The sequence below is a fragment of the Aulonocara stuartgranti genome, assembly GCF_965226115.1.
Source record: "Aulonocara stuartgranti genome assembly, chromosome: 16".
Taxonomy (NCBI): domain Eukaryota; kingdom Metazoa; phylum Chordata; class Actinopteri; order Cichliformes; family Cichlidae; genus Aulonocara; species Aulonocara stuartgranti.
The window spans coordinates 30,453,250-30,474,479 of NC_138952.1; the positions used below are offsets into that span (position 1 = coordinate 30,453,250).

General features: G+C 41.3%; 1 protein-coding gene across 5 annotated transcripts in view; it reads left to right on the forward strand.

The window, feature by feature from the left end:
* The window catches only part of man1a2 (mannosidase, alpha, class 1A, member 2), a 141,101-nt gene extending 120,822 nt beyond the window's left edge, over positions 1 to 20,279 (forward strand). For all 5 annotated transcript variants that reach the window (XM_082509514.1, XM_082509518.1, XM_082509517.1 and 2 more), the window contains exons 10-14: positions 2,889 to 3,004; positions 3,627 to 3,846; positions 5,209 to 5,381; positions 13,318 to 13,433; positions 16,544 to 20,279. In XM_082509514.1, the coding sequence (XP_082365640.1) occupies positions 2,889 to 3,004; positions 3,627 to 3,846; positions 5,209 to 5,381; positions 13,318 to 13,433; positions 16,544 to 16,679 (761 nt within the window). In that variant the 3' untranslated portion in view covers positions 16,680 to 20,279. The remainder of the gene's footprint in view (positions 1 to 2,888; positions 3,005 to 3,626; positions 3,847 to 5,208; positions 5,382 to 13,317; positions 13,434 to 16,543) is intronic.
* The last annotated feature ends 951 nt before the right edge of the window (positions 20,280 to 21,230 follow it).

Genomic DNA, 21,230 nt, shown 5'->3' on the forward strand with positions numbered 1-21,230 from the left:
ACCTTGAGGGGACTGTTATGATTTGGCGCTCCATAATTTAAAAAAATTAATTGAATTAAATTGAAATGGTAAAGAAGACATTAAAGGATGTTAAATTAAAGAGTGCACTAACAGCCTGCACGATAAGTGAGCACTCTGTGTTCAATAAAGTCATGAAAAGTACAACAGTTTCCAGACAACAGTGTGTAATTGTGAAATAAATAATGATCAGTCACTCTGTATGAGAAATTAGTACAGAAATCCTGGTGATCCTAAAGAGTTCCCACTTTTCATTTTGCTGTATATGCAAAGACAGTTGTTCGTTTTTAAAAACTGCAATAACAATATGTCAATCTCTGCTGGTTCGGGTCCTTCACATAAAATCATTATACTGTCTCTTTTGATAAGATGCAAAGATGTTGTGTTTTCCAGGCAGCCTGTGTCCTTGACCTCTGCTTTGAAACAGAACGTGTGTGAAGCTTTGTGAAGGCGTCTTTTTACACATGCGTCTTTGTCTGTGTGTTTGAAGCTGCCACCTCAGCAGACCCTGCCTTTGATTGGCAGGTGCTCTCTGCATGACCCAGATGCTTTGATTGACAGAAAATAATGGAGACAGGAGCTTAGGGAGTATATGTGGGTGGATGCTAAGTTAAAACTGTGAGAGGTGACAGTAAAACAGAGTATGAGTAAAGAGTTGTAATAAAACTACCAAAACAGAAAAAGACTGTTAGAGCTTGGCATGTTTTCATTTGTACAACGCTTTTCCAAGAAAATTAAGTTCATAAAAGATGTTATTTTTTGTTTTTTTCCCTTGAAAGTAGATAAGTAGATGGTAATTTATTTGATACCATACCTCAGGGTCAAGGTCAAGTTTTCTGAAAATATAAAGTTATGGATTAACTTGCTTAATCTCTCCCCAGAGCTGCTTGATTCAGCTGATTGTTGTGTTTGTAGCATGTCAAATATGTGTTACCAACAAGGAAATGGAAATGCATCTGGTGAAGAAACTATGCAACATCACCAAAACCTGCAATCTGCAAATATTTAATAACGAATGATATATCAGTCGGGTTCTAATTACAGCAGATGAAAAGGTTTGGCTCATCATTCACCAAACTTCCGAACAGCTCAGCTCTTTATTTAGAGTCTTAAAAACAAAAAAAGTGTAAGAAAAACAATAGTTGCTCCTAGGACAGTGAGACCGATGTTTTCATGAAGATATCACATGTCAATTATCTCAAACGCACACACAGTGAGTTAAATGGATTGACCTTGTTACACACTGTATGTTTCTGGGTGGTAGTGCCCAGTTTTGTTTGGGTTTTTTTTTTCCCAGACAGCCTAACCCTCCAAATATCAAAGTAATTCAAATAGTCACAAAATTAAAAAAGTGGAAAACGTGATAATTAGACAATAATTATTTAGTGATTAATAATTAACAGTGAAATAGCAGTTAATTGAGAAGTCCTATATTTGCAGAATCTGGCAATTTCCATCATTTGTCCACATAGTTTGTTAAAGCTATCAGTAGTTTAGGATTAATCAATAACCACATTTTTTAAAAATGGGGTCTTTGCATTAAAAAAAGAAAAGAGAGGACTTGTTTCAACCATCTCAAATGCCTCTTTTCTAAGCAAAATACCACAAATACATCGATCGTTTACTTTATCTGAGGTTCATTTTCCTAAAGGTCAGACATGCTGTTTGTTATGCCCCCAAACAAGAACGCTAGAACATAAAGTGGACTTGCTTGTAATGTGAGTCCACTTTGTTTCCCCTGGCTCCAGTCTCCATTTTGCACCCTGTCATGTACGTTAGAGTGCCCAGACTCTTTGGGGGATCAGAGTAGTTGTCATCTAACCCTCCAAATGATCCTCCATGCTCTGACTACCTCACTGTGCTCATTTTTAAGTAGTTTCATAGACACAGGCTCTCAGCTGTTTGCTGTCATTTTTGTGTAAATACTGACTCAAGCACACACGTGTGAAATCCAGACAAAAACTCATGCGTCAGCCCACACTGGCCTCGGCAATGTCTTCAAGGTTGTTTGTGAGATTTGCGCACTCTTTGGGACTAAAGATGAATAATTCATTGCTTAGATTGCTTTTTCATCTTCCTTGTTCCCCGTCTTTTGTGCATCCCTCCATTTACCTGCGGGCATGTTAATCACATAAAGAAAAGAATCTCCTTGATGATGAGACAAAAAGCATCTGCTCAAATATCAGCTATGATTACACAGAGCTGAAGGATGAAGAATATTCTAGTTTTTCCCCGAGTGAAGGCAGAGCTGAATAAACATTTCATCTGTGCAAAAGTGGTTGAGGCACCAATTCATTTGCAGTATTATCACTCACAAAACCAAATGTAAAAAAGGTCAGTATATATGGGATCATTTACAGTCATTCAAGCCCTGTGGGTTTTTTTTAAGTAATATTTTGTGGGTCAGTAAAATTGCCTTTGAAACTGACCAAAGTGCCATCAGAGTGGGCCCTGAGTGCTCTCAGGGGTTTATTTTCTTATTGCGATCCCAGACTGCCAGATTCTGGCATCCTATTTTCATTTTGTGGTGTCCTGCAAATTAGGGCAGACATGAAAGCTGTGTAAACTTTGACAAGGACGATTGGGGACACTGAAATGTGAGCGCACACATCAGGGAGAGGGTAAACAAAATGGGACGAGAGAGGATGCACACTGCTGATATATTGTGGATGTAGAGAAGAAAAATGCCCAAGGTTTTGATTAAAAAAAATGCTTTTGATGCCATATGCTACACTCTGCCAAGGACTTTGAGGCAAAGTCAAAAAATAAATAATTCACTTTGGCTTTCTCATTTGTTTGGCTCTTGCTGCTTTTCCTCTTTCGCTCACGCGGTGACACTTGGAGCTTTCTTTGTGTCTCTCTCTCTGCAGATCACACGTCTGTTGGAGGACTCGGGGACAGTTTTTATGAGTACCTGCTGAAGGCTTGGCTCATGTCAGACAAGACTGACACAGAGGCTCGCAAGACCTACGATGACGCCATCGAGGTACAGCGTAGTGACTTATGCTGCAAAGTTAAAATACAGATTGTTTTCTTTTATGAAGAATCGTATACTGCATGCAGATGAGTCAGAGCTGTAACTGGAAATGTCAGCAGTTATTCTTTTTTAATAACCACAGAGTCCCCGCTGACCAGCTTCAGTATCCACCTTTGCAAAGGGAAGACATTGCTTTGTTTTCAAGTAAACTAGGAGTGGATTTAGTAGAAAGCAGATGTTAATGAAGCTGTCTACTCATCATTAAGAGTGTCAGAGACTGAGCAGAGCAGATGCTGCGGAGCAAAGGGTGAAGGATGTGGCTGGATTTCAAATGTGACCGTCACTGCTGCTTTAGTTTTCTTCTGTTTGACCCTCCACACCCTCAAGCAGTTGCCCTCAGTGTCAATGCCCCATTCAAACGGTGTAACCTTTTTCTGTCCACATACCAGTATTAATATTGTAATTCCTGTTTCCCACCTTATCTTGTTAAACACACTCATACACAGGCATGTTGTTACTGAAAACAAGCTGCTATATTCTACTTTTCTGGGTCTTCATCTTCTCTGAAATGTTGACACTTCCCATTAGAGCCTTTGCTGTTTCCACAATTGCACGCTCTCTCTTCCTGTAGGCCATCGAGCGCCACCTCGTACGCAAATCCAACGGTGGCCTAACATTCATTGGCGAGTGGAAGAATGGCCACTTGGAGAGGAAGATGGGCCACCTGGCCTGCTTCGCCGGAGGCATGTTTGCACTGGGCGCCGATGGCTCACCTGACGACAAGGCCGGACACTATTTGCAGCTAGGAGCTGAGATCGCGCACACCTGCCACGAATCCTATGACAGGACAGGTGAGGAAGCAGTGTGCTGCATACACAAACACAATATACACAAGCATACATGCTAGAGAAAAGTGATCACTGTCACTGTCTTTTTTTTTTAATGACTTTCTAATATCCTAAACATTTAATGTTGGTGTGGATCAGATGCTGACAGGTAGTGTTAAATAGTCTTAACTATATACGTTAGGAAAATGTTGAATGGGTGTCGTTATCCTCTACAGTAGATGTCAGAGGACACAGTCAGTTTCCCTCTTAGCACAGTCTGGTAGTGCTAGCATCACTGTCACTTGTCTCAAAGCTCCAGTTCTCCTGTAAACTCAGGCTAGCAGCATTAGCATTCAGGTCACCCACTGGAGGCAGGACTATAGCTCGGAAAATCACCCACTCCTGCTAGCAGATTGACAATTTCCATTTTACTTGATCCAATCGTTATTTATGGTTTAAGCAACTAATTTACAAATTGTTTAAAATATTTTACATACGTTCTGTATTTTAAGATCCAGTTACTCAAATGTTTTATATACACTGATACATTTTACACATAAAAAAAAAATCTTATCACCAGGCCCTGAGATTGCCCATGCAGTAAATCCATCTATAAAATCCTCCCAGTGACTCAACCAACAATTAATTCTGCTTGTCCTAATTGGAAACTATGCAGTTAGTAAAGTACCTGTTTTTCAGCTCTTTTTTTATTATTAATGCTTTATTTATTGCCATTTCCTGCGAGCATAATAAATATACTATTTACTTGACAGAGAGGAGAGGAGGGATTACCATGGCAACAAATGAAGATGGAGAAAGAGACAAATAAAGAATAGAAAGGGAGAGAGTCAGAATTTGATAGCTGTGGTCAGGCTGTCTAAAGTTGGCCTGTTTCTTAATAAGCAGCCATTAATGGGAGCTATTAAATGTGTGTGTCAACACATACGTATGCATGTCAGTGTGTTTAATCCGTTCAGGGACAGTCCTGTCACTGTTTTGTCAGCCTCTGTAATTTTCCACTCAGGCTGTTAATGCCTATCACACTTCATTGGCAGAAAGCAGTGGTTGTAAAAAGAAGAAAAGCCTGTAAAATCAGTGGGTTGGGATGCTTTTTATTGCTTACACACAGGCACTATTTCATATTAAGACAAGCACGGAGCAAAAGATAATCTTTATCTCCTCTCTGTTTTTTTCATCCATTAATTATTTGATCACTCTTTTCCTTCCTCTCTCTGTTCTATCACATCCTTGATTCATTCCACTATTTTCTGGCTTTTTCTTCTTGTCCCTTTTGCCTCTTTTTCTTCTTCCAATGTTACCTTTACTCCCTTCTCTTCTACCTCCTGGCCTTTCCTTTACATTTCACCTTTCTTTCTCTGTCTTAAGTGCTGAAGCTCGGCCCAGAGGCCTTCAAGTTCGACAGCGGCCTGGAGGCGGTGGCTGTTCGGCAGAATGAGAAGTACTACATCCTGCGGCCGGAGGTCATCGAGACCTACTGGTACATGTGGAGGTTCACCCATGACCCCAAGTACCGACAGTGGGGCTGGGAAGCAGTACAGGTAAAGAGATTAGACTTTGTATAAATCTTAGTCTTGATTATCATTTTGATTAGATTTTAATACCTGCGGGCAGTTTTTAAAGACTTACTGGAGAGGATGTGGAACAAAATGTTTTTGCATTTTTAAATTGAGGCTTATCCTTGAAACAGGAATACAGTGAAAACGTGGAGTCCACATAGACACACAAACGTGCAAACAATTAGAAACGCTGTCCCTCAGGATTCATGCACGTGTTATTAATTTGAGAAGAGTCCTTTGTAGTGCATAGCGTGGTTCCTAATAAAAGACAACGGAAGACAAAATGAAACTCATTTTTTCTGTATCTGTTTGACTATACCAAAGATTTATGCAGCTTTCTCTTCCCGTTCTCATCTCAGGGGGACTAAATATTTTTGTTTTGTCAGCGTTTATTTTGCTCATGTCTCTGATAAGCACAAGGTGTCCTTTGGCACTGGTGCCTCGCAGCACTGTTCACAGCTCTGTTGGATGCAGACAATTAACAGCCAACTTTTGAAAATTGCTTTCAAAGTTGGACAAGTGGTTGAGTAACAGGTTTCCCAGCCAGAGGACAGCTTGTCTCGTTAACTGTCTTATTTGGAGCTGGAGCTGCTTTTCTTTTTCTTCTTTCTTCTTGTTTTTCATTTGCTCATTCATTACTGTCACCTTGTTTTTCTAGTTTAGTTCTCACTAATTTGGTGTCCTGGTCAGTAAGATTAGACTCTATTCTAGGCTTACTGATGACTCGAGCACTTTATCTGTCTCACATCTCTGGCCAATTTAGAATCACCACTTAACTGATCATGGACTGTGGAAAGTTAAGCGGTGCTAACGACTGCACCACTGTGCCGTTTATCTTTACAGGAGCATTTTGGGTCATTTATATAACATCAGTCTAATCAAAACGTATTTCCATGTCACTTTATTGACCTGCCATTGTCAGCCCTGTTTGTTGTGGAGACGGTGGTTACTGAACAGGCCAATCACAATAGTTGCTGCGTCGGCGCAATATGTAGTTACAGTTCAAGGGAGGTGACGTTGTAGGGCATGCCTATTCAACTATGAAGTTACTTGGGCCAGATTTTCAAACCGAGGAATTTATCTGGGCCAGATATTTTTTTTTGAAGCCAGTAAGCAGCAGATCATGATCAATTTCAAACCCACACAACCGTACTGAAAAACAAGTATTTTTTTTATTCCTTTTCCCCTATAGATCTGGTGGTGACCTCTCACAAATGCACACCAAAAGGTCCATTTAAAAAAAAGGGAGCTATAACTAAACTATTTTTTGCACATTTGAAATAATAATAACAAAAAACATTTTGATAATTCCCTTTCAAATTAAAATAAATATTTCGCTGACCACTCACTTTTCCTGCCATGGATGGAGCCCCATCGGTCACAAGTATACAGACACGCTTCATATCCAGACCATTTTCCTCAAAAAGAGCTGAAATCTTCTCAAACATTATTTCGCCAGCTGTGTGTCCCTCTAACGGTAGTAAACCGAGCAATTTCCCATCCAAAAAACGGACATATACGCACAACTGTGCATTATCAGTTCTGTCTGTGATCTCCTGCTATAGACATTACATCAGTTTTCTTCAGGTCATCTAACAGCATTTCAAACTCGTCTGACGCCAGAACTTCAATTCTACGAATATTTGAACTGTCCTACAGGAGTACGTTTTTAATAGCAGATGTCACACTCACTTTTCACCGCATCCACCACGGCCAGCATGCAGTATTTCACCGTTTCAGAATCTGTGAAAGGCCTTTTCTTCTTCGCCAAGAAGCAAACACGAAGGGAAGATGCTGCAGCTCTCTCTTGGGCTGTACAGGACCCTCACCATGGTAGTACAACTCCGGTTGTAAGATTATTAAACTCGGTAAAATGAATAAGTATTTGTCAGTCCTGGCAGGGTTAAACCGACAGTTTTCATTGTCAATTTTGCGCTTTTGGACTGAGAAAGACATGCTGTTGTCGCATCATATATTACGATGATTGTTTAATATGTTCACATCACGGTGCATTGTGGGTTAAATATTGCTAGGCTACTAGGAGTGTTGCATTCACAGTCTACACTACGCTGTAGGAATTTTTAATTTTTTAAAAATTAATTAATGAATTCATTTTTTGGGTTTTCTCTGTGTTTCTGCCAGGACCACAGGCAGGGCCACTCGCAGGTTGCTTCTGGGCCGCATTTGGCCCGCGGGCCGCCATTTGAATAGGCTTGTTGTAGGGTCTCAGATGGCTTGTGGTTGTGACATAGTTATGGTGTAGATTTCCCGCTGAAGCAAAAATCCCCAGTCAGGATGAGTGTTGTTACACACAGTGCCATACTTAATGCTTTGCTAGCAACCGTAAATTCTGGTGAAACAAACTTGGTAAAAATTACTGGAAGTTACCAGAGAAGAGTCTTGTTTCTCCTTTTACTGGTGGGCTCGCCAATAATGATGTCATGTGAAAGCTAATTGATGAAAATGAAAATGGACAAGAAAAGGAGTTGGTGGGAAGATGCAAGTTTACCAGCAACCGGTGTGAGAAGAACCGTGAGTGTCAGTGGTTGAGGCAGGTGACTGCAAATACTCATGAAGCAAACGGTACTGATTATCAAAGATGTTTCAAAGTTAGTTTTTAGTTAGGTTTGTTGAATTATTTTACGTTATTACGTTATTAACCAGATCTTTAATCTCAACTAAATGCTCCATTTTTCTCCAACTGTCTAGCTGTTCATTATGAACTAACAGTGCTCCCATTGCAGGGTTTTTTTTCTCCAGTTTTCTTTCTTTACTTAAATATTCTTTGCTTTGCGTCCATTAGAAAGTAAATAGCACATTGAAACAGTAAACAGAGCTTGTTTTTTGCAGTAGAAACCATATTTAACATCGACTTTTGAGTCAGAAGGTCAGACTGTGCTTTAGTATTAGTAGTAATTTGCCTCTCATCTAAAAGCAGGTAACCGACAGAATAAATGCGTCTTTTCAAACCATTTTCACCATGCCTGTGCTTTTAACAGAGCATCATCAGCAACCTATGGTAGACTGTTCTTTTAAGCTTTAAATATGTGAAATGAAAGCAGTGCAGGTCTCACCAAACTTCAAAGAGCACAATGAAGGGATTTAAATTGACATCTTGCAATTTTTGTACTGGTGGGATGTTTTGATATGTTATTAGATCTTCTTCCTTTGGTGCTTCAATATGGAAATGTGAGAGAAATGAAAGTGTCTCTATACATTTCACCCCTCTGTTCCACTTCTTCTGACAGAGGATTAAAGAGTTCACCCGCTATACGGGACTCGGTGCGTCTTCTATGTATAAATCTCTATTGGCCTGCTTGTCATCTTCAGCTACTGCTTTTTTCCCTCTTTACTTTTCTCTTTTGTCCTGCCAATCTTCTTGTCACCTTTTCTTTGTTTTTCTGACTGGGAGGAATTGTGTTCGAGCTCATGTTTCAGACAAATCTATTAGCAGGTGTGTTTATGAAGTGTGATTGTATTCAGTGTGTCTGACACTAAAGAGCTGGTGCTGAAAGGCTCATCTTTGCCTCTCTTTTAATAATGCATATACACCCTGCAATGCTAATAAATATGACAGCTTATTTACGTCGTACTGCCCTTGATCAAGAAGTTTTATTGATTCAAATATCCTGAAGTTTCAGTTAAGTTTTTGGTAACAGGTAAATAAACAGTTTAAACAGTGTTTTTGGTTAATTAGATTGTTTTGATTCGGTCTTGTGGTTGTGTCATATTTTAGATGAAAGGGGGGAAACTAGAAAACAAGCATGTAACAGCTTTCAGATATTGTGTAGCTTAAACCGAATTTCCCAGAGGAACCCACCCGAGGGATTAATAAAGTTTTATCTTATCTTAAAAAGTAGTTGAGCTGAAGTGTTCCTTGCCAATGGCAGGCTGGCGAACAGTTGGGGTTAGATCTGGAAATTGTGAATGCCAAAACATCATCATCCTCATCAAACCGCGACCCCCTCAAACTCTCTGGAGAAGACCATTGTTGTCCTGGAAGAGACCACTCCCACAAGATGGAAATGTGTCATCTTAAGATAAAAGTGATCACTCTGAACAAACTTGTGTTGATTTGCTGTGACCCTTCCCACTAATGGGTTAAGTGAGTGTCAGACATTAAGTGGGGAGAAACAGAACAACTGGGGGAACAACATTATTGCTCCTAATATGGTTTGTCTGAGAAGTGCACAGACCTGACAAAAACCAGTTATTTCCAAGGACAAACTATCCTAACTCAAGATGAGCTGTGAATGGTGATGTTTAGCAAGTGTTTTTAAACTATGTGTTGACTTTCTGCATGAAGTTTTTATGCTCTAAATTGCTCATTTTTATACGGTGTTGTGTTTTATACGTTGTTTTGGTTGTCATATCTTTTGCCCTTAGAGGCATCAGAAGTGTAATGAACTCTAAATATTATACACAGGCATTAACTTAGGCAACCAGCGCACATAGTGAGAGAGTCCTCAGTTTCTTTTCTGTTTGCATACTGAAACTCTTCCACTCTGTGTCAGCCCCATTCACTCAACCATACTTATCTGTTATTTCATGCTGCATGTTAATTGAGTATGTTAAATATGCACCTTCATAATAAACCTGAATCAATGCTTGTTAACAAAATACTGGAGTTTTCAGAACTACTTTCCACTCTCACTTTTCCTGTGTAAAAGCACCGCATGCTTAACACCTGTCTGGATTTTTTATGTAGGGTGGTTTAAGAGCCATCTTTTATATCTAGTTTCTTTTTCATTTCGTGCTGACTTTTTGAGTTTCCGTTTCTTAGGCTACGTCCACACTAGCCCGGTCTGAAAACGCTCCGCGTCCACATTATCGTTTCAGTCGTTTTCACAGAGTTGTGCGTCCACATTGAAACGGCCGAAAACGCTTACATTCCAGTACTGCGCATGCGTGAAACGCAAGCAGATTCGGCCTGCCTCATTCCTGTCTGCCCTTTATTTACTTTCCGGCCCTTTGAAACGTTGCGGCAAAATGTGGAGGAAAAGCAGTTTTTTAAATGGACTAACAATGAGGTGGAGTTGTTGCTGCGAGTAACACAAAAGTACAAAGTTGCAAAAGCGAGTGAGAGTTAAAGAATTTGAAGAAAAGCTACCTGGAGCATGTACAGACTGATATTAATCTTTAATAGGGCTGTCAAAATTGAAAGCAAACAAAACAACTGCTGTATAACGCCCTCCGCTATCTTAGTTTAATTGGTCACTTGACTGCATCACATGACTAAATTGTGTCATCGTTTTCAAAAAGTCTCCATTTTCGCTGTCCACACTGCGACGCGAAAGCACCGTTTTCAAATGTATGCGCTTTCGAGAGCCTTTTCAAAATGCTGCGTTCTCCTTGAGTGTCTCAGTGTGGACGGGAGGCCAAAACGGAGAAAGAACGATGCGTTTTCAAACGAAAACACACTAGTGTGGACGTAGCCTTAATATTTACACGTTGCCTGTATTTAACCATGTGTGTATCTTATTGCTTTTCTCACCTGTTTCTTTCTGACGTAACACCCCAGGCTTTCTCCTTCCTCACTCACCTTACTCTGTTCTTGTATTGCTCTCTTAATCCCAGCAACCACTCTTCACAAACACCTTTTCTGCTTGTTGCCTTAAAGTTCAGCTCCTCCTTTCCTCTTGCTCTGTCTCTCGCTCACATGCACACACACAGACACACACACAGACACACACACAGACACACACCCGTACCCCAGCTGCATCCATCTGGTACACCAAACCTGCCTCTGTTTGTGACGCTTCCTCTATTCACAGCAGCTATTAACATTGGCTGGCTTTTACATGTGTATGCGTGTGTGTGTTTGTGCATGCGTGTGCATGCAGAGGTGAAGCCCAGCTGCTGTTATGTGCAGTGTGTCCTCACTTGGCTGTGGCAGGAACACTGCTCCGCCTTGCACTCCATTCCCTACAGGTAGACTTTTTATCGGATAATTTATATAGCACAGATGGTGCTGAGGTACGTGGGTGGGTGTGTGTGTGTGTGTGTGTGTGTGTGTGTGTGTGTGTGTGGGTGCGCGCGCATGTGTCTTTTATGTTTGTGGGTGCAGATACCCCTACCATTGTGTAAAATATGAAAGAAAATTTCCAGACTGTTGAGTTTTAGCTCAAGTGTTTATGTGACTTGTGTTAAAATGTCTCTTTTAAGTGCCTGGACCTAACCTATGATACACTCTGGTTGTTATTATTGTGTTCGTGTGCCACACTGGCTGTTGCAGGGCACTGCAGTGCAGATCAGGAAGGGCAAAGTTTGCCGGACGCAGCAGCCCGTGAAAATCTGGAATTATGGTCCAAACTGACAGTGAAACGGTCACTCGAGGACAGGATAGAGAAACGTGTGTGTGTAGGTGAGAGTGAGAGAGGGGGGCAAACTGAAAGACAAGGACAGATATCACACTTTGAATTCCATGCACTGTCTGTGTCAATAAGACATGAGCAGAAGCACCAATTTTCAGTGTCACAAATCAGTAGAGCACGCAGGTAAGAATGGACTGTGTGTCGCCAGCTGGGTGATTGCTGCATTTCTAATGAGCTATTTCTGGTTTGTGTGTGCAGGCAGGGAAAGCACCTGCTCGCAAATGAGCCAAAACTGTTTGTAGTAGGGAATCATCCAGTTAAGCTGCCTGGAAAAGCATTGTGATACGTGGAATATGTGTTAGTCGCTGTTGTTTCGCGTCAATAGATGTGAATATTGAGAAGCAGGATTACAAAAGTGTGCTCTGTTTTCTAATCTGGATCGCTTTGTTCGATAGAAGGAATGAAAAGGAATTGACTTGCTGAGCGTGCTTGCTGAATCCACAAAAACAGGACTCATTAATAGCCCTGCGCTCAAGAGATTGATTTATAAATGCATAACTTGTGTAAGTTGAGCGTGATTAGAATGGAAATCAGAATCTGGCGACAGTTTAAACTCGAAGCGTTGACTGACTCAGCTGTCTGTGTGAGTCGCAGTGCACAATGCTCAGGTGTCAGATCATTTAATAGACCCGGTTCTCCTGCTGCTGTCGGCCCGGCTGCTCTCCGTGTTTGTTGTTTTGCGCTTGTTGAAACACTGACACATCACATCGTTCACAGTTGAAGAATCAGCGATAAACCCTCGAAAGTGAGCAAACGGGGGATTTACATCCCAACCACCTACGATTGTGCTGTCATTTTGTCCTAAAGAACCGTGTGTCTCGAAAGGAATCGTGCACAAGCAAAAAAGAGAACAAAGACGTTTTTACCCCCCAAAAAAGAAAAAATATCTCCAGTTGAAACAGTAAATCTGCCTTCAGTAGAAATGTGCAGATGAAGGTGAAAAGAGCCTGATTAGAAGATTGTAAATACCCCTGTGGGATGGCCACGGGCTTTACTTCACCTTAAGAAAGCGTTTACTTTGTCATTGCACTCCAGCTCCCCATGGGTGAAGGATAACAGGAGCCAAATGAGTGTGTACCTTCATTATGAAACTGCTTTGTAAAAACAAAACACAAAAGTTGAATGAAGTATAAAGAACAGAAAGGCAGCAGTTGTGGTAATCTGTTTTTTCCTCACATTTTGTGCAGCCGCTGCTTCCTGTATGTCACCGCAGGACACTCTCTAATCTGTCACACGCAAAGAAATTAATTACACCATGCTTTTTATAAGCATATTAAAATTGTACTCCCCTCCCCCCACCTTTCCTCCACTCTAATGCTTTCTCCTCATTTTGCTTTTCTGTCATGTAAACCTTCCCTCTACCATTTTCTCATTTCTGTCCACTTTTTTTCCTCTTTGTTCTGCCTTCATTTGTTTTCTGTCTCCTCAACTTCCTTGTTTCTGCTCTACACTTCATCCTACAACTTGCCTTCCATCTCTTTCTCATTTCTCTTCTGTTCCCCCTTCTACCTCTCATCCTCCCCCTGTCTCCCCGTCTTCTCCAGGCCATTGATAAGTACTGCAGGGTGAGTGGAGGTTTCTCGGGGGTGAAGGACGTCTACTCATCCAATCCAACCTATGACGACGTGCAGCAGAGCTTCTTCCTGGCTGAGACACTCAAGTAAGTTTGTCTTAATGGATCGATCAATTGGCAGAAGCTGTGAATAGTCAATATGCTTTTTAATTAATGATTCTTATGATTAATTCAGTGTGGGTGTGTGGGTGCTGACTGAGGGGGTTTACCAGAGAAAAGCGTTTGCAGTTATTTCAAACTATCTGTTAAACAGAAGTGGAAGAAGACAAAAGCAGTCAGTTTCTAACCCGATGTTTGTTTATTTATTTATTAAAGTTTGCCCTAACAGAGCACTCATACATATTTGTAGATTAAGTATGTGGTCATTGTAGAAACATGTGGTGAGTGTTCATTCTCAGTTGCATCAACCGTCGCAATCACATTGAGTGAAGCTGCTGCAAAGTTTGCAGCATTTGTACAAACTCTTGTATTTGTGTTGCCTCAGAAATAGTTTGGTGCAGTGACTTGTCAATAACAATTTGCTGGCCAATGAGCATACCGTTAATAATGCTTCTTACTGATACTTTTAGTGCATCTGAAAAGTATTTGCATCACTTGTTCCACATTTGTCATGTAACGTCCTTATTCCAAAATGGATTCAATTCATTTTTCACCTCAAACTTCTACACAATATCCCATAATGACAGTGAAAAAGTTTGCTTGAAATTCTTGCAAACCTTTGCCCAATGTTTTATTGAACCACCTTTGGCACCAATTACAGCCTGAAGTCTTTTTGAGTATGATACACAAAGACATGCTGTAATAAGCTTAACACACCTATTTTTTGGCCAGTTTTGGGTTTTTTTGGTTTTTTTGGCCCATTTTTTTTGGGGGGGGCTATTTTCTCCCAGTCTTCTTTGCAGAACCGGTCAAGCTCCATCAGATTGGATGGGGAGCATCAATGCACAGCCATTTTTAGTTCCCCAAGAAGTTCAAGTCTGGGTTCTGGCTGGGCCACTCTGGGATATTCACAGAGTGCTCCTGATGCCACTCCTTTGTTATCTTGTCTGTGGGCTTAGGTCATTGTCCTGTTGGAAGATGAACCTTTGCCCCAGTCAGAGCGCTCTAGAGCAGGTTATCATCAAGGATTTGTTTGCACTCATCTTTCCCTCGACTTCAACTAATCTCTCAGTTCCTGCTGCTGAAAAACATCCCAGCATGATGCTGTCACCACCATGCGTCACTGTAGGGATGGTATTGGCCAGGTGATGGGCAGTGATGAGCGTTTGATCTTTGTTTCCTCAGACCAGACGATTTTGTTTCTCGTGGTCTGAATCTTTCAGGTGACTTTTGGCAAACTCCAGGGGGGCTGTCATGTGGCTTTTACTGAGGAGTGGCTTCTGTCTGGCCACTCTACCATGCAGCACTGATTGGTGTAGTCCTCAGAAATGACTGTCCTTCTGGAAGGTTCTCCTCGCTTCACAGAAAAATGCTGGAGCTTTGTTAGAGAAACCATCAGGTTATTGGTCAGCTCCCTGACTAAGGCCCATCTACCCTGATGGCTCAGATTAGTCAGGCGGCCAATTATTTAATTGTTTTTTATTTTAAATACATTTAAAAGATATTCAAGCAAACTTTTTTTCATCTTCTCAATAATGGGGATTTGTGTAGAATTTTGAGGTGAAAAATGAATTTTGGCGTGAGGCTGTAACATGAGAAAATGTGCAACAAGTGAGGCGCTGTGAATGCTTTCCAAATGCACTGCAGAGTGACCACTGAGGGCATGAACTCAACAGCAAAGTGTTTACAGAGGTCCAGGCAAACGGACACGTTCCCATAGACAGACGTCTTTTTGCAGCTACAGGTATTTATGCAGGTTAAAGGCACTAATTAGCTGGCTTCACTTTTCTGACTCAGAGGCTTCATCCAACGTTTGTTTACTGTCTATAGTGTGGACAAGAGAGACTCGCTGTTTTTGTTTGTTTGTTTTGCTCGTACACAAAGAACCAGTCATTTCACCAGGTTATTGTTGTGATTTCTTTTCTCTGGGGACAGTGAACAGGTGTCAGGATATTTTTACAGCCATACAAATAAATAAAGTCAGCTAACGTGAAGGGAAGCTGCCATGGCTCTGTGGCACATCATGGTCACTGATGGATGAAGGGAGAAGAGGCTCTCACTGAAGGCTCGTACGCAGTGGGAGAACTGAATACTGATGTAGCTCTCTGGTTCCCTCTGCTGGCTGCTCTTTGAATGCCATCTCCTCCTGACAATGTTCAGTATTTATAACCTGATGTAATTCAGTTGTGACTGTCACTCAGACAGCCTGACAGGCCAAAGAAAATCATAAAACAAAGCAAGCTCAGTTTTACTGCCGGTCCTGTCAGCTCTCGTGTTTACACGAAGCTATTTATCAGCTCTTCATTTGCAAGTATAACGGGTTTAAAATTAACACCCACAAAGCATCAGATGCCAATAAAATCCGTCTTTGGTATTGAAGTCGTTAAAGGTCGCACGCCACACTGTCTGCTAACTCTCTGAGAGGATGACATTTGAATGGCTCAGTGTTATGCAGACTTTGGTGTCTGTCTCTTCTCAATCTTTGTCTCTGCTGGCTTCAAGCCAGTCGCGTCAAAGCAATACAGCAGCTAAGTGTCAGCTAAGGCTGCTGATTGGCTGCCAGTCACGCTGATCGTCACACATATCCAGCGTCTGAGTTTATGTCAAGAATTTAGGAGCTAAGAAGTGAACAAGCAAGTTGAAATCTTTAAAAAAAATTAGATGAGAATTTAATTAATCTTAGATGTTAATGAAATTGAGAGCTTCTCAGTCACGGTGTAAACTGTGTTTAGGACGAGTTCCCGGCCTCCTGCAGTAAACTCTTATACTGCATATAGAGTTGTTCTGTGTATTTATTCAGGTTTCTCTCGCAACATGTGGAGCAGTTTGTGCTGTTCGGGTGTGATAATCATAATAATTGTTTTGGTTTTGTGGCTGTTTTTTGTCATGACAACAGATGTGAATCAACAGCTGTAAAAACACTAAATTAAACAGAGGTTTAGGATTTAAATTGTTGGTTTAAGCTGACACTTCCCACTTTGATATGACGAAGCTGTTGACATTATATTCACCCAACTCATGCAATTCTTTCTTCTTCCTCACCCCGTTACCCACCACCCCTCACACGTCCTTCCCCTTACCCGCATCCTCTCTCTCAGGTATCTGTACCTGCTGTTCTCCAGCGATGACCTGTTGCCCTTGGAGAACTGGGTTTTCAACACGGAGGCTCACCCACTGCCAGTCCTCCACCTGGGAAACATCACCCTGCCCGGCAGCGAGCCCGCTCAGCGGTAAACGGGCTGGCACTTTTTTTGTGCACCACGGCACCAGGGGCCTGTTTGCCTGCCTACCCAGAAAAACCCACCCACGAACACCAGACAAACTTACAATTCAGACTCTCAACTGATTTCTAACTGAGACCATCAACCCGGGGGGTGGGGAGAGACCACTACAGAGCGAGAGGACCTGTTACTTTACTCGCTCTACTTCTATGTTTTACTCTTTGACTCTGTCGATCTGTCTTCTCTGCTCGAATCTTAAGGATGGTGGGTGTGCTGCTCAGCCTCGTGTTTGGCTTGAATCGACTCTTTTTACTGAAGGACAGAGCTCCAAACCAGAGGCGTGATTAGCTTTTTTTTGTTATCACTTTTAGTCTTTATTTGAAGAAACTCCAATGCAGACTCAAGCTGACACGCTGACAGCTGACTATGAAGGATTACAAAAACACTTTGACACTTAAACTGATGAAAGTGTCATGTTTTGTTTTGTTTCCAAGCAGACAGACTTCAGGACTTTACAGGGTCTGTTAACACAACCGTTTTTTTCTTTCTTTTCCTTTTGGACAAATCAATATTGGGGACACAGGGTTGAATCACAGCCCTCAGCTTCTCCCACCCAAATCCACTTCCTGTTTAACCTCCATCGGATGAACTTCAACCCGGAACTGCTAGCAGATGGGCACATCATCAAAGCGAGGGCAGTTTGTGGCAGTGGTCACCGCCTCCTCTGATCCTCGGTTTTCAGAAAAACTGGCCATCATAAGTGGAAGAGTAATTAGACGGGGACTACAGGAGACCTCCCCTTTTCTCACCACTCCACATGAGTCCTGATCCTCTTCCATGTAGAGACACAGCCGCAGCTTTCCCCTCCTTAAAAAAACGTTCTGCTGCTATAGGATTCAATGCTGCTTTTTCTTCTTTTTAAATCTCTGTCCTTCACATTTTCCCCCATCATCTCACAGCTTCTGTAAACCTTTGTCTCATCTTATTTTCCAGCTTTTCATCAATCAGGCACATTATGTTCAGGCCTTTACGTTTTGTGATGGGGTAACCATGCTTTATGTATAGGAATGTTTGTTTTGTGGTTAATATGAAACCTGGTGAAAATCATTTATTTGCATTTTTAATGGGAAGACTATGAAGAAGAGGTTGGTAGAGGAGTGGCACTGAGAAGGGTGAATAAATTTAGAATACCTTATGGTCTCCTGCTGGCATCCTATATCTACACCCACCCCACCTCATAAGTCGGATGCATCATTTGCCACCTAAATCTTTGCTTCAGTTTCATACTTAAAGCACATGTTTTGGTCGGACTCTTAAAAACATACATTTTTAAGGAATCAAACATGTTCCACTTGAGTTATTACACTACATGCACAATAAGCTATTCAGTTAATATTAGATCATAATACTTTCTGTATGCAGCTGCAGTTGTGTTACTTTATCAGAGTCAAACTTGTAAGTGCTGCCTGAGGTCAGGGACAAGCCTGAAGTTCCAGTATAGGGATGCGTTTGATTCCAGATGCACATCTTTTGCCCAGATTTTCGAGCCATTTTTCTCTGAGGTTTGAAAGTCACAGCAGGGCTCGTTCCGTACTCTGACTCGCGTCAAGATCTTGACCTTGTTTATGGAAGTTTGTGCAGCTCCGTTAGCAGCGCGGCAGTGCCTCCAGTTATCACTCTTAACACAGCTCCTCGTGGTACATCTAATGCAGCGTGATGGATTTACTGCTCGGGTTGCTCAGATAATGTAATGCAGTCTGCAAAATAAAAAATAAATAAATAAAATGATATGTTGGGGGGAAAAAGAATGATACAGTTCTCCCATGTGAATCTGACTAAAGGCTTTAAACGTTTGATGTGATCTGCTACTTTTAAGGGCCGTTCTCTGACTCATTAAAAAGTCCCAAAGGGCAGCAGACATGTGAGTAAGCTTGTCTCATATCATAGCAATGTTAGTGCAAGCGATTATCCGACACACAAGAACCAGATACCGCTCCTGCTTTGGTTCATATGCGGAGCGTCTTAAAGACAACAGCAGTATTAAACATCACAGATTTGTTTAGATGCTTTAAAGAAAACTCATTTTACATGGTGGGCCACATGCAGCCCACTGTGATCTTAAGTGGGCTGGACTCAGTCAGTGTAAAGACGTTTACCTGCACATTTAATCCCAGAGATATCTTAATATAAGAAAGGAAGTTCACTCACGAAAGTTTGTCATTGATCTACATGGTAAAAAGTGCAGCTGTAGTAAATGAAGGAAACCTAAGAAATGAATGACACAAAATTCTTTTACTGTAGACTCAAGTGAAAGAAAACATTCTGTCATTTCATTGTTTATCTATTACTTAATTACTTTGGTGTTGTATGAATGGCCATGAAGGAATGTCAGCAGGAAAAGGTGTGAAACTTGTGAAAATATAGTTAAAAGTCCAAAATGTGTGTCTGCCATTTTCCAAAGCAGTCCAGCAGGCCAGATTGGAGTCTTTGTTGGTGTGATTCTGGTCCCTGGGCCTTATGTCTGACTCCCCTGCTCTAAGTCTTTACATAAACATCAGACATAACATACCAGCAAGACAAGCCAAGCACCATACAGAAACAGGAAACACTGGCTAACACGTCATTTTGTGTTAGCCAGGAGCTCTTCATGTTTTGCATTTATGCTTTCGTCTTGTGTTTTGTAGTCGGTCAGTAGGTTTTGTAATTGCACACACATTATGGAGACTTAGAGAAATCACCCTGAACTGCTGGGACACAAAGATAACAGCACAAAAAGAGCCACATTTATTAAATGCTGTGACAGCTTTGCGTATTCCTTCCTGTCCTCTCGCCAAAATGTAAGAAACAAACATTTCCTTTTATGAAAGTAGGATTTGCAGACTAGATCTGCTGGTCGTCTGTCAGTAAAGCCATACTGTGTGATGCGGGGCTGCTAACCAACAGCTCCTGCTGCTTTTACAGCACAAACACAGACAGATGTCGGCTGAAGGAGTCGATTAGCATCACTAACTCCAACACTGGGAGTGGAAGCAGACAACGGGGGTTACATTAATGTGATGTCAGACAGTCATAGCCGATCTTCTTCGTAACGCTGCTCATGTTTGATCGATCTAGAAAATTGTATTTGTTTGTTTGTTTTTGGACAAAATGTAATGCAGAAGTAGAAATGTTGGTAACTTTTATTCTGGTTTATTTTATTTATGCAGCAAAATTTCAGCTGTGGTGTTTTTTTTCCCCTTTTAAAATTTCAGAGAGGCTCTCAGAGCATTCCTGTGTTGATCAGGTCGTAGGACTGTTTCATTCCTCCTGCGTTTTATTTCCTCCGTGTTATTTTCCTTCATTCAACAATCGTGTCCATTAAGAGTCCGTAGTTACAGCGCAGTCGCTGACATCACACTGACATCATCACCGCCTACATGTCACGAGGAGGAAGCCCGAGTTGAAACCTGCACGGCCATCGAGTCGCTGGGAGCGGCGCTGATTTTGAAAACTGAGTGTTCTGTATTTGTATTTTTACTGAACTAAAAAACGAAAAAACGAAATGAAATGAAACTATCTGTAAATATGTTTAAAACTGAGACACAGATTCAATAAAGATGTTATGAAAAGTGATCAGAAACCAGGAGCACATTTATTCTTTTGCTTTAACTCGATCATGTTGTCATGATGCTTTAAGCACCAGTTGCTTTTAGAAAGTAAAATACCACAGCCGTGTATTTTTCACTTTGGTTAAACATACAGGATATTTCATTAATGACTGTCTCTTTGTTGACCTCAGAATTTTGTTGGTCACCCCAGAAATGTAGCTGCTGGGGTGGAAGTTTAAAGGCCAGTTCAGTTTCTCCTGACAGTCACTTTGATCTTCTGAGTTTTCCAAAAAGTTGAATTTGATCATTGTTTAAGAATAAATACCTACAAAGACAACACCATTGTCAGTGGTTGGAGCTGTGCTTGATTATAGATGCACAGATGAGTGTGTAATTCTGCCATGTAGGTGGAAACATTAAATATTTTCTTCAAAGTTTAGTGTCTATAACCAAGAACCCGTCACTGGGGGCCAGCTGCTCGACTCCAACTATGGCTCTTATAAAGCTAATAAGATGCTGAAGCATCAGTGTCATTAACATGAACTAATCTACAGTAAATGTGTGAGTGAAGAGTGAAGAGTTGGCTTCCTTCACATGGTTCACTGTGGCAGCGTCCAAGCTGTCCCCTCATACACAGTGAGGGAAATAATTTTTTGATCCTCTGCTGAATTTGTAGGTTTGCTCACTGTTTAATGGAGACAGAACATCAGCCAGAAGTAATGCAGAAAAAAATTAGATGAACATGTGAAATGACCATCGGTTGTCCTCAGCCTGGAGCTCACGCCTCATGGTAAGGGATTGATAGATGGTACTCTGTGGGAGCCAGAATCCTGCCTGGGTTGGGATCAAATACTTATTTCACTCTGTGACATGCAAATCAAATTATATGTGATGTGTTCTTTCTAGATTTTTGTCTAACATTCACGTTCAGAGAAACTTGGGGATATTTGGAAGCTGACTGGAGCATCCACTGATCG